Source organism: Schistocerca piceifrons, chromosome 6 (genome assembly GCF_021461385.2).
Source record: "Schistocerca piceifrons isolate TAMUIC-IGC-003096 chromosome 6, iqSchPice1.1, whole genome shotgun sequence".
Lineage (NCBI taxonomy): Eukaryota > Metazoa > Arthropoda > Insecta > Orthoptera > Acrididae > Schistocerca > Schistocerca piceifrons.
Genome location: NC_060143.1, coordinates 297876662 through 297891065, shown reverse-complemented (window position 1 = coordinate 297891065; position 14404 = coordinate 297876662). Strand labels below are relative to the sequence as shown.

The 14404-nt window shown below is 34.7% G+C and overlaps 1 protein-coding gene across 1 annotated transcript in view; it reads right to left on the bottom strand.

The window, feature by feature from the left end:
* LOC124803280 (beta-galactosidase-1-like protein 2) overlaps positions 1-14404 on the bottom strand; it is a 257902-nt gene that overhangs the window by 70770 nt on the left and 172728 nt on the right. The window contains exon 7 of the mRNA XM_047264463.1: positions 874-1026. Within this exon, the coding sequence (XP_047120419.1) occupies positions 874-1026 (153 nt within the window). The remainder of the gene's footprint in view (positions 1-873; positions 1027-14404) is intronic.

Genomic DNA, 14404 nt, shown 5'->3' with positions numbered 1-14404 from the left:
TAGAGTTGTTACATCACCGGAAATATAATCACTACCAAAAGATCATTTCAACTGGTTGAAAAAGGAAAAGGAAACTAATTTATTTTGAATATAAGTACAAAAGAATCATAGTAACTGTTCTGGAGTCTGGATAACTTTTCTCTCAGTTGTAACACTATCACAACTTTCTTGTTCTTTTTTACTTTAGAAACCTTGAAGCAATTCTCCCCTTCCCCCTCCACCTGGGATATTATAGTAGTAGCATTCCAACCCGAGATTCTGGAGCTGGTGGTCATTTGTTTGTGAAATGTGTGCTTGTTTTTTTTTTTTTTTTTTTTTTTTTTTTTTTTTTTTTTTTTTTTTTTTTTTTTTTTTTTTTCCATGTGTGTGTGTGTGTGTGTGTGTGTGTGTGTGTGTGTGTGTGTGTGTGTGTGTGTGTGTGTATGTGGATGGTGTGTGAGACTCTCTCTTTTACTTATAAAGGCTGTGGCCAAAAGCTTTATGTGAGTGTCTTTTAACTGCACCTGTCTGCAACCTGATGTGCTTTCTTTACAGTAAGTAGCAATCTGTCTTTTGTCCATTTTTAGTACTAGCTGAAAATTTCCATATATTTAGTGTCACTGGAATGACATTAAAGCTAAACTTGAATCCACATGAAATCTGTCAGTAACTATATTACCCATTTCACACCAGAAAACAGCAAAATAGTTTCATGCTGTTTGTTAATGAATTGTTTATATATTAGAACATATAGGATTTCCATGAAGGAAAATGTCCTTGCTAAATTCCTGTTAAATATTTCAGCACACATTCATCAGAATCCATTGTTTTCTCTATAATAACCTGAATTAAAATATTTTATTATATGTTACAGGTTGAAATTTGAATACATACGTGCTGCTGAAGTACTTGCATGTCTGCCGTTCATCCAGTGGTCATACCATCCTGCCCAGTATTCCATGACCATTGCTGGTTTATCTGGCTGTAATTCTCTCAGCACATTAAGCTGAACCTCTGGGAAGAACTTGAAGTTTGCTGTCTGTAACACTGCCAGCACAATGAATTAATACGCTACTTTGCTTAAATGTTTATTTACAGGATTCATATGACACTGGAAAGTACACAAATAAGCATACAAATAATGGAATAAGTAAAAGTAAACACTAATTATGTTGCTGGGACACTGGGCAGCCAATTGGCACTGAAACATTGCTGTGCTTTTGGACAGTTTACTTCTTCACAGATAACTTACATAATCATACACACATACACCGATGGCTATGTTGTCCTGACCATGCACATTGTTCTGAACACTATAGCTCAAGAGCTCAGTAAAGTTTTAAACCATGTTTATGGGCCTGTCTACTGCTCAACACCTCAGCTTACTCCTTTCATCATTTACAGTGTCATAACATCCCTATACAATGAACAATGCTGGTGACTAACACAAAACCTGTTTAGTGTTACTACAGAAAAAATGATATACTGTATCTGGAGATTAAGTGAATGACTCATAAAATTATTTAACTTTTTTTATATTTTTATGGTAGAATCAGATGAGCTTTTCATAATGCATTTTTGACTTGTTTTTATGAGCCAGTGATCATCTGTCAGTAGATAAAAAGAGGAAACGAAAAATCATTGTTGTATCTATAAAATCTACCAAGTAACTATCTATGTAATGATAAAAAAAAGAATAAAATCATAACTAAAAGCATATGCTGCAACAGTTCCCATTATGTTGTGTAACATGCATTGTGAAAGGCTCATATTGTTACCAGTATGTCATAAAATGTAAAAAGTAAGATAAATTATTGTTACTGTATCAGTATTGTCACCAGAAACAAGAATTTATTCATTTTATTTTGCCAGACTCCCACACAAATAAGAAATTTCTCAGAAAAAACATAATAGTTGTAATTTTCAAATATATTTAGCTTTATCAATCACAAGACTTCTGTCCATTGACTCCCAACCTCAACTCTTCTGTTGTCTCTCAGGCATTATGTAGTGCAGTTTTGTAGACTTCATTTTTTTAAGCCAAGTTAAGAACAGCCATGGACACGTTTGAGACACACTTTCTATGAAATGTTGGATACACTTTTTCTTGCATTTATGCACAGCCTTATATTTGTTCATAAATTAATATTCTCCCCTTTTTTGTACAAGATTAAAATAAATTTTAAGTAAATATGGATGTCCTTGCTTGCATTTGGCACTGAGATATTTGAGATAATGGAGAAAATTCCATTGAATAATCAGATTTCCTAACACTGTTCATGCTGCCTGATGAGACTTAATTGACAATATTATTGGTTTCCCATTCCTCCTTGGTGTACAGTGAACATTTCCTTTACCATTAATGAAAACTCAATATATAGCATTATGTACTAGATACTTAATGACAAGTACGTTTTGAACCAGTCAGATACTTGAGGAGACATTTTATATGAATGTTAATTTGATGCAAGCTGACAGTGTGATATGCCATCCCACCATTTTCAGAGATCAAAGAAGATAATAGTCCATCTGAATATTTTCTTCATGTAAAAATCTGAAGTAAACTGGTCAACAATTTCTCAAGAGTTTTGGTTATAACTTCAAATTACATCTTGCCTTATATGGTAGTATAGATATAGATTATTCAGTATGGACATCAGATTTCTTATAATCTTAGTTTTGCTGTTCTACCCTAGCAGTAGTGTTTTCTAAGAAAATGTTACATCATCACAGTTGCACAGGAAGAAATCTTAGATACAGTAGGAATGGCAGTGAGTCTGTCCAGAATCTTGCACTTCAGCAAATATAAGTACCACCAACTTCATTATAGTTGCTGTTAGTTCATCATAGTAAGAAAAATTTGAAAGAGATTATGTAATTCTTGATAACTTGGCATGAGGAGAAGATGAGTTTCATTCATTTATGTATGTATTTGATGATTTAACTCCATTATAGAAATTTTAACTAATTTCTAGCAGAAGACCTGTAAAAAAGTTGCAATGGATCATTTGTCCAAAGAAATTCTTTTAATCAATGCAGTTTCCAGCAAAATAATGTTTCAGTAGCTGTTACGATAGATTTTCAGAATGTTTCACTTCAGTGATAAATCTGCCAGTGTTGGAAGAATAAAGCTGTTAAAAATTAAGTGTCTTGTCAGAAAAGTTTTGTAAGTAATTGTACAGTGAGTTTTATCCATTTTCAAAGCTATTCACTGATGAAAACCTATTGTACTGACCCCAAAATTGTTCAATATTATAAAAACTATTGTTCGGTACTAAGAAAAGTTATTAAAAAGTCCAGAAGCATGAGTATCATGTCTGAGATCAGTAACTCTGATAATAAAATTAAAGCAATTTGGAATATTATTGAAAGGGAAACAGGGCAGCCAAGAGCACAGGAAGACTTTAGTGCCATAAAACTGAATGACAAGTGCACTAACAAACAATCAGAAATTGCAAATATTTTCAATAATCATTGTTTAAATGTTGTGGAGAAAATAGGATCTAGATCTTCACTAGAAGAGGCAAGGCTACTAATAGAAGAGGCCATACCTGTGCAGTTTGATACAACTGTAATTCCACCAACCTCTCCCTCTGAAATCAGTAAAATAATAAACTCACTGAAAAGTAAAAGCTCTTACAGAATTGATGGCATTTACAGCAAGGTACTTAAAGCTTGTTCCCCACAGATAAGTAGTATTCTCAGCCACGTATGTAATAGCTCTTTGGAGCAGGGTGTTTTCTCCGATAGACTGAAATATGCCATTGTAAAACCATTGCATAAAAAGGGGGATACATCAGATGTCAACAACTACCGCCCAATCTCTCTTCTGACAGCTCTATCAAAAATTTTTGAGAAAGTAATGTATTTGAATACATATTTGTAAAAATAAAGTACTAAAAAATTGTCAGTTTGGTTTTCAGAAAGGCTTTTCAACAGAAAATGCTATATACGCTTTCACTGATCAAATATTAAATGCTCTGAATAACCGGACATCACCCACTGGTATTTTTTGTGATCTCTCAAAGGCCTTTGATTGCATAAATCATGGAATTATTTTAGATAAGCTAAATCATTATGGTTTGAGTGGGGCAGTGCACAAATGGTTTAATTCATACTTAACTGGAAGAATGCAGAAAGTTGAAATAAGTGGTTCATGTAATGTTAAAACAACAGCTCATTCGTCAAACTGGGGGGGGGGGGGGGGCTATCAAGTGCGGGGTCCCACAGGGTTCGGTCTTAGGTCCTTTACTGTTCTTGATATACATTAATGACTTACCATTCCACATTGATGAAGATGTAAAGTTAGTTCCTTTTGCTGATGATACAAGTATAGTAATAACATCCAAAAACCAAGAACTAAGTGATGTAGTTGTAACTGATGTTTTTCACAAAATTATTAAGTGGTTCTCAGCAAACAGACTCTCTTTAAATTTTGATAAAACACAGTATATCCAGTTCCGTACAGTAAATGGCACAACTCCAGTAATAAATATAGACTTTGAACAGAAGTCTGTAGCTAAGGTATAATTTTCAAAATTTTTAGGTGTGTCCATTGATGAGAGGTTAAACTGGAAGCAACACATTGATGGTCTGCTGAAACGTCTGAGTTCAGCTACGTATGCTATTAGGGTTATTGCAAATTTTGGTGATAAGAATCTCAGTAAATTAGCTTACTACTTTCATTCACTGCTTTCGTATGGCATCATATTCTGTGGTAATTCATTGTTGAGTAGAAAAGTATTCATTGCTCAAAAACATGTAATCAGAATAATTGCTGGAGCCCACCCACGGTCATCCTGCAGACATCTATTTAAGGATCTATGGATCCTCACAGTAACCTCACAGTATATATATTCACTTATGAAATTTGTTGTTAATAATCCAACCCAGTTCAAAAGTAATAGCAGTGTGCATAGCTATAACACCAGGAAAAGGATTATCTTCACTATGCAGGGTTATATCTGACTTTGGCACAGAAAGGGGTAAATTATGCTGCCACAAAAGTCTTTGGTCACCTACCAAACAGCATCAAAAGCCTGACAGATAGCCAACTAACATTTAAAAATAAATTAAAAGAATTTCTAGATGAAAACTCCTTCTACTCATTGGCTGAATTTTTAGATATAAATTAAGGGGAAAAAAATTACTTGATCATTAGTGTCATGCAAGATTTTGTGTAATGTAATATCGTGTACAGACATCTTTTATTAACCTGACACATTCCACATCATTACGAAGTGTCATATTCATGATCTATGGAACAAGTGTTAATCTAATCTAATCTGTAGTGGAAAGGGCAATAACAAACAATTTTTTTAAATTGTTTGGCCTACTAAGGACCACATGAAAAAACTTGCAATTTTTTATTTTCTTAAATTTCTTTATTACTTCTTAATTTCCATTTCCCATTCTCATATTTTGGTCCCAAAATTTTCCTGATTATTATCCTTTCCTTCTTTCTTGTTTCACCTGATTATACTTAACAAAAGGCATTCTGGTTTAATGACGGTACTGTAGTGCCGAATTTTTGCACTTATGGAAATAGATTTCTTGTTGTACAGGTTTTTTGCTAGCTGAAAAACCATCTCCATTTTCCTTGGCCTTTATAATGAGTTGCCCTCCTCTAACATTACCTTTTTTATATAGAGATAACTGGTACCATATATCGATTCTTGCATAGGTTAAAATTATCTCTGCTGTTTCATTAAAAGAATTCATATGATTTTGTATATGATGTATTATATTTCAGGTTAAAATGTATAAAAAAGAAATTAATGTGTTACAACTGATATGTACTAAGAGTTAAAATTACTCTTGTTTCAAAAATATTTGAAATTATGAAATTTCTGGTATACTTAAAATTCATACTATTAATTCTACAATCTAACTCAAATTATTAAATTTATATCTGGATTTATTTATAAAATAATGATATAATTTGGCGAAGATTCTTTTTGGTAAAGAAAGTTTTTAAACTATTTTGCTTTGTAAACTCTTTGGAATAATGTGAGACAGGCAGAATGTAAGTAGTGGTGGGCATGCCTCAGATGGAAGTAGAGGTTTTCTAAGTTTGTCACCAACAATGTAATTATTGGTTTTTTTTTTAATGTGTAAAATGTAAAAATGGTGTGACATTGAAAGATATGACAAAGAATAAAATTCTAACATAATGCAGGAAAATCTTCATCAGTTATTTATTCATCAAGAACCTACAAAATAAAAATTTCAGCTGCAAGAATGTACCCCTAGACAAGACTTTGATCCATCAACAACAACAATAAGACAATGAAGATAAATAAAAAGTTATTCTTTTGTATATGTTACAGCTCTTTAAGCTTTCAAAATTTGTGCACGGAATAAGAATTTCAATGGTGATGTGTGGGAGGGTAAGATTACACCTTGCTAGGTTAGCTTCTTTGTGTAAAGCACTTGGTTGTATTACTTCACCTACATGTTTAAATTTTGTAGCCTTTTTTTATTCTATCATAACCATTTTCCATATATTTCGGTGCATCCTTCACATCTGTCATGTACTCTGTTTTTTCAAAAGATATATGTGGGCCTGCTTTTGAAGCTGTGTTTTGTAGGAGATTTATCTGCATTGTTGCATCTGCTACAGATTCATCAAAGATGGCAAGATCATCTGCAAAAGCCGGATAATCAAAATTCTGATTATCCCCTTTTGCCCCAACTGTGATTATTCAAATTCCTTCTTCTTCTGTTCTTTTCCTCCATCCCATGACTACGTTTTCTGACACACAATTAACCAGCAATGGTGACAGTCCATCTCCGTGCCTTAAGCCAGTTTTGATCTCAAAAGCCTTGGAGGTTTTGTCTAACAATTTGATTTTGCATTTTGTATTTGTTAGTCTATTTTCACAGTTGCCACTGATATGTTGTCAGCTTCAAACTCTCTTAAGGTGATGAATAATGTTTCCTGTCAGTTGAATCATATGATTTTTTGAAGTCTACAAATGTTATATAAAATATTGTAACAAATAAGCCCTCGGTCAGAAATATTAAGTCAAAATTGACCTGGTTTCGACGTTACTATGAGCGTCGTCTTCAGAATTAAACTAACTGTACTAAAACATTAGGTATATAGTATATTAATAAAATTAAAGTTTGTACTGACAAGTCTTGTTGCAACCCTTGTCCACAGTACAAGCAGCCCTTAGCGGCTCACCATCTGACAAGTGTTCATGACATCGCCTTTCCGGCTGAGATCTTTTTTAATATGTGACTTGTAAGTACTGCATTTTTTCAAGTCAGTACTAACTTTAATTTTATTAATCTACTATATACCTAATGTTTTAGTACAGTTAGTCTAATTCTGAAAACGACGCTCATAGTAGCGTCGAAACCAGGTCAATTTTGACTTTATATTTGTGACCAAGGGCTTATTTGTTACAATATAATTGTGACACGGTCACTGAACCTTAGCAGCTATGTTCAAAGTTTTATGTTATATAAAAGCTTTTAGGTCTCATTCTTCTGTACATTATTATGAATTTCAGATTTAATATTTGTTGCACACAGGTTTATCCTTTTTTAAAATCCTGCTTGGTACTCTCCTAACTGCTGATCTACCCCCTTTTGTAATGCTTTTGAAAGAATTTTATAAGTCACTGGAAGAAGTGATATCCCTCTATAGTTGTTGGGGTTAATTTTACCTCCTCTTTTGTGGACTGAGTGAATTAATTTTGTTTGCAAAAGTCCTATTTTAGTTTCTGTTTCCCAGACTTTTTGAAAGACTCTATGTAGCTGCTTGTCTGTTCCCACACCTGAACTTTCCACATATCAGCAGCAACTGAATCTTCCCCTGAGGCCTTGTCATTCTTCACATCTTTAATGATATTCTGGATTTCATCCATACTGGGTGGTTCTGAGTTTGTGTGAGTATATCTCAGATTTTGTTCTGAAAAGTTTTCCCTTGGTTTCTCACAATTTAACAACTTATTGAAATAGCTTGCTAATGGTTCACAGTTTTGTTTGTTGCTTAGGGCTAATTTTCTATCTTCATACTTGGAGCACAAGGTAGGCGGTTGGTATGTTTGGAGACCTTATTGGTAAGTTTTATGGAAGTTTGTAGTACTGTTCTTTTGAAAGTCTTCTTCAATTAGTTATAGCTGGTTTCTTTCTAACATCCTTTTGACTGCTCTTATCACTTTTCATATCTGAGACCTTTGTTGTTTAAAGCTGATAAAGACATCATTTCTATTACGGAGTACCATTTCTGCCAGTTTTATACACAGTTATGCTTTTTCAGACTGTCATTCCACCATCTGTGTCTTTTGAGTGGTGCTTCATTCAGGGCTGTTTTCACTAATTTTATTTTAATTTATCCTCAGTCTTCCAAGTCTACATTTAGCCCCTTCTGAAAGGCTTGTTTCTTCACTTTCAAAGTTTCTGTATATATTTTATGAATGCTGTGTCCTTGTCTGGGAATCCTTGTTGGGGGAATAAATTTAATTTTTATTGTAGCTACATAGTGATCTGTTTCAATGTTCACACCCTTTCTAACTTTTATTTCATGATTTCTTTTTATTGTTAAAAGATATAGCTGCATGGTCAAGGTAATATTCACCTAGGTTTGTATTAGGTGCTCTCTGAGTGTTCTGGGTTCCTTAAAATTTGTGGCCATTATCTTGAGGTTGATGCCTCTGCACAGATCTATTAATCTTTCCCCATATTATTATCATTATAATTATTATTATTATTATTATTAATTTTTTTCCGGTATAGCCTCCAACAGTTTTCCTGAACTTTCTTTCTTTTTCACCCTTCCTTACAAAATTTTAACATTCTTCAATGAAACCTTTGATAGTTTGTATCCCTGTAACTCCCAGAGGCTTTCAGCTTTATCTGATTCCTTTTATTGCCCACATTTATTGAAGCATGACAATTTATTAAGGTGTAAGCCTCATTTGTACATTGCAGAGTAAGAACTGAGAGCCTTTCACATGGGGAATAAAAATTACTATTGTTCTGTTCATGATAAACCTTGTTCCTAGATGTGGAATGCCTGTTACCATGAGATTCCTGCCTTTATTTCCTTTGAGAATCCTATATCCCTCTAATTCTATGACATTTTCATCAGTGTATCTAGTTTCCTGAAGAGCCAAGAATTGGTATTCATCTAATACTTCAATTTGGAGAAATTACCATCATTCATAATCAACTTGATATTCTTGTTGGGAAATTAGTGGGTGCCAGGTCACATAGTCACATACAAAACAGATTGTAGAGGTGGAGGTTTTTTGTTTTTACATCAGGTACAGATGCTGACTGAATGCCACCCATTCTCTCTTATTATGTTCAAAAAAATTAGTTTTTTGCTTTTGTCAGCTAACAGTCTAGGTCACAGAACAACTGCCTGTAAACCTGTCTGTAAGACTATTAATGCAATATTCACAAACCCTACATGGAATAGAAAGAGTGGAAGGACTAAATGTAACCTTTCAGCATATAGCTGAGACACTGAGTCATTGACAGGCTCAAAACCAAGACTGAACTTGTAGCTAAGCTTTTAGGTAATGTCCTTCCTCAGAGAAAAGGGCTACACACACACACACACACACACACACACACACACACACACACACACACACACACAGAGCCTCAATGAACTTCAAGCATGTCTCTTCATTCCTTAGTAATTCCATACTCCACTTCTTTGTACACTTCCTGACTCGTCTCTTAAACTTCAGTCTACATCTGCTCCTGGATATGCCTTAAAATCTAATACCTAATTTTAAAATCTTGGCCTGACCATGATGTAATCATATTGGAATCTTCACATAGCCTCAGCCTTTTCCGAGAATGTCTCCTCCTCTTGTGATTGTTGAACAGAGTATCCATTATCACTAAGTGAAATGTATTGCAGAACTCAATTAGTATTTCTCCTCTGTGCTGCAGCTCAGCTTAACCATGAGTTCATTTTTGTTTAACACTCTGATTGCCACAAGGCAGGCACAGTACATTCTTATAATTTATGCTGTGTTGTCAAAGATGGCCACAGCAGATCCTCACACCTAGTGCTTTGGCCTGGTGGTGAAACATCCTCATCACCCAGCATGCAACACAGTGAACATGTTAAGTGTCGGATGACCATTTGATAGCTCTACCAGACAGTGAATAGTTACTTTTATTTCTTCCACTGCTTGTTTGCAAGAGTATATGCAACACATCAAAATTACTTTTTTTTCTTTTTTGAGTCATTGGTCCCCTAACTAGTTTGATGTCACCCACTATGAATTCCTCTCCTCTTTCAACCTTTTCTGCAGTCTCTGTCCTCAATTATCTGCTGGATGTATTCCAGTCTCTGTCTACCTTATCAGTTCACCTACTTTTCAGCAGTCTTCCGTAGCACATCTCAAATGCTTCAGTTCTCTTCTGTTATGATTTTCCCACAGTCCTTACTTTGCTACGATGCAATGCTGTTCTCCAAACATACATTCTCAAGAATTTGTTCCTCAGATTAAGGCCTCTGTTTGATACTAGCAGACTTCCCTTAGCCGGTATGCCTTTTTTGCCAGTGCTAGTCTGCTTTGTATGTCCTCCTTGCTCCATTCATCATGAGTTATTTTGCTGCCTAGATAGCAGAATTCCTTAACCTCATTTACTTCATGTTCCCCATTTCTGGGGTTAAGTTTCTTGCTGTTCTCACTTCAGCTGCCATTATTATTTTTGTCTTTCTTCGATTTACTCTCAATCCTTATTCTGTACTCATTAGACTATTCATTCTATTCAACAATGTGATGAAGCAAGATGGGATATTTTTACTTCCCCATTTCATCCGCCCCCTTAAAACTCTTTTATTCAATTTTGAATTAAGTACCATTAACATACATGAGTATAATCTGCATCTTCATAAAAGAGAAGGTTTGGCCCTCAGTTTTAAAGAATATAACACCAGATCTAATTTTGTGGATAGTTTTATGTATGTAATTGGTTTTCTAATTTATTTTGGCTATTCCTAGTTCATATCTTTTGTTATAGGGTGAAATCAGTAATTGTTTCATAACTTAAATTCTATTGCTGACATATAAACAAATATAAATTCTGTACTAATTATAAACATTTGGAGGAAAAACTAACAGTATTCTTAAAGGACTTATTTGGCTATATTCAAAAACATGTTAGCAAAGTCAGCACTTAATAAATTCCAAATTAGGTAACAGTTTTGTCAAAAGTATTGTTTATGAAACTATATATGTTAATTTCATCATTTAAACAAATAATTCAGCTTAACCCTTGTAGTAGAAGTAACTGTTAAAAACACACAATTTTTTGATATATTCAGCTACTTTAATGAGTCATGTTTTAATTGTAATTTCTGTAAATTTAACTTTGAACAATGTGTAGTTTTGGCCCCTATTATTGTGAGGATATATAAGGGCCCAATGTTTGGTCATGAGGCAGTCAGTCCATGGCTGAGTTTCAGACATGAAACCTGTGTGCATTAGAACAACAACAATACTTCAACTTAACGATGGAATAAGTGTTAAACAATTAGGCCGTGTGTAAAAACAATGACAGTGTCTGCTCAATACATACCTTTCTGTTCTTCAAGAACTGTGAACTTTGTGGTTAGATTTTACTGCTCATAGATGTTCAACAGAAAACCATTGTAGCAGTATGTGGAGGTTTGCCTGCAAACTATTAATGAGGCTTATCGAAAGTTATGCAATAGAGCACAGGCCATATAACTGTGTATTATTAGGGGATTGTGAACAATGAAATTAAGTTACTGTGAAATACAACTGTGCACCTGTTGGCTATGTTATTTACAGTAGTCAGTGTTGGAATCCACAACTCATTTTTCAGCTAGTGTAGCAACAAAGTACGTCGACTCTTAGGACGACAAATGAAGAGATAAAGCAGCCAGAACCACTACAACAGATCCAGTAATTCTTCTTCACTTTCATTGAGGATAGCAATGTCATCAACAAATCTTGTCATTGATAAACTTTCACTTCAAATTTTAAACCTACTCTCCAACTTTTCTTTTATTTCTTTCATTGCTTCTTTGCTGTTTAGACTGAACAGAAGGGGCAGAAAACTGCGTCCCTGTGTTAAACTATTCTTAATCTGAGCACTTCATTTTTGGTCTTCCAGTCTTATTGTTCCCTCTTCATTCTTGTATGTATTGTGTTACCCATCTTTCCCTATAACTTACCTCTATTTTTCTCATAATTCTGAACATCTTGCACCATTTTATTATCATATGCCTTTTACCAGTCAACAGATCTCATGGATGTATTTTGATTTTTCTTCAGTCTTGCTTCCATTACCATGTGCAATGTCAGACCTGTCTCTCTAGTACCTTTACCTTTCCTAAGGCCAAGCTGATCAACATATAACAGATCTAAAGTTTCTTTTCCATTCTTCTGTACATTATTCTTGTCAGCAACTTTGGTGCATGAGGACTTGTTGGCTCTTGCAATCTTTGGAATTATGTGGCTGATATTTTGCCAAAAGTCTGATGGTATATTGCTAGTCTCATACCGTCTACACACCAACATGATCACGCAATGATTTTAGAAATTCTGGTGGAATGTTATCTATCCCTTCTGCCTTATTTAATCTTAATATGTCCAAAGCTCTTTTAAATTCTGATTCTAATATCAGATCCCCTATCATTTCCCTGTTAATTATTGTTTCTACTATGTCATCAGAAAGATCCTTCCCATCACAGAGGGATTAAATGTACTATTTCCACACATCCCCTCCCCCCTCTGCATTTAACAGGGGAATTCCCATTCTACTCTTAACACAACCACTTTTGCTTTTAATTCCACTGAAGGTTGTTTTGAGTTGTCTAAATACTCATTCACTCCTTCCAAACCATTTCAGCTTCCCTGAACATTTTTGTACTTCCTCCTCTTGTCAGTCAATTAAAGTATTTCTTCTGTCATTCAAGGTTTCTTCACAGCTACTTTCCTTGTATTTAAGTTTTTCTTTCCAGCTCCTGTGATTGCCCTTTTTAGACATTTCCACTTCTCTTCAACTGAATTGGCTACTGAGCTATTTGTTATCACAGTATCTATAGCTTCAGAGAACTTCAAGCATGTCTCTTCAATCCTTAGTACTTCAGTATCCAACTTCTTTGTGCACTGATTCTTCCTGACTAGTCTCTTAAACTTCAGCTTACTCTTCATCATTATTAAATCATGGGTGAGTTTACATCTCTTGTGATTCTTGAATGGAGTATTTGTTATTGTAACTGAAATTTATTGCAAAACTCAATTAGTATTTCTTCTCTCTCATTCCCTCTACAAAGGTGATATTCTCCTATAACTCTCCTTTTTCTCCTTCCCCTACAACTGCTTTCCAGTCCCCCATAACTTAGATTTTCATCTTCCTTTACATACTGAATTAACTGTTCAGTACTTACTCTGTCTCTTCATATTCTTCTCTTTTATTGGTATGTATACTTGAACTATTGTTGTTATTATTGATTTGTTGTTGATTCTGATGAGGACAAACCTATCATTGATCTGTTCACATCTATTCACTCTCTGCCCTACCTTCCTATTCATAACAAATGTTGTTGATGTTGTGGTCTTCAGTCTGAAGACTAGTTTGATACAGTTATCCATGCCTCTCAACCCTGTGCTAGCTTCTTCATCTCTGAATAACTACTGTAACCTACATCCTTCTGAATCTACTTACTGTATTCATCTCATGGTCTCCCTCTATGACTTTTACACCTTCCCCCCCCCCTCCCCCACATTTCCCTCCAGTACTAAATTGGTGATCCCTTGATGTCTCATAAAGTAACCTACCAACTACTGATCCCTTCTAGTCAGGTTGTGCCATAAATTTCTTTTCTCCCCAATTCTATTCAGTACCTCCCCATTAGTTTTGTGATCTACCCATCTAGTCATCAGCATTCTTTGCAACACCACACTTCCAAAGCTTCTATTCTATTCATAATGAATAATACTCTCATTATACCATTTTCTGTTGCTGTTGATATTAACCTATACTTGTCTGACCAGAAATCCTTGTCTTCTCTCCACTTTACTTCCCTGGCCTCCACTATATTCCGATTGAGGCCTTTTCAGACTTCTAGCTATCCTTCCATGTTCAAACTTCTGGGATTTCATGACACAACTCATAGAACATCACCCTTTTATTGGTTATTCTATATTTTCCTTAAGTTCACCTTCTCCTTGGCAGTTCCTTCTCGGAGATTCCAATGGAGAACTAATCTAGAATGTTTTGCCAATGGAGAGATCATCATGACACTTTTTCAATTAAAGGCTACATATCCTGTGGATACCCAGTATGTGTCCTTAATGCAGTGGTTTCCACTACCTTCTTCATCCTCATGTCACTGGTCATTGCTAATTCTTCCACATTTTAGGAGCACTTTCCCATCTCAAGGCTAGGAGAGTGCCCTGAACTGTCTGCT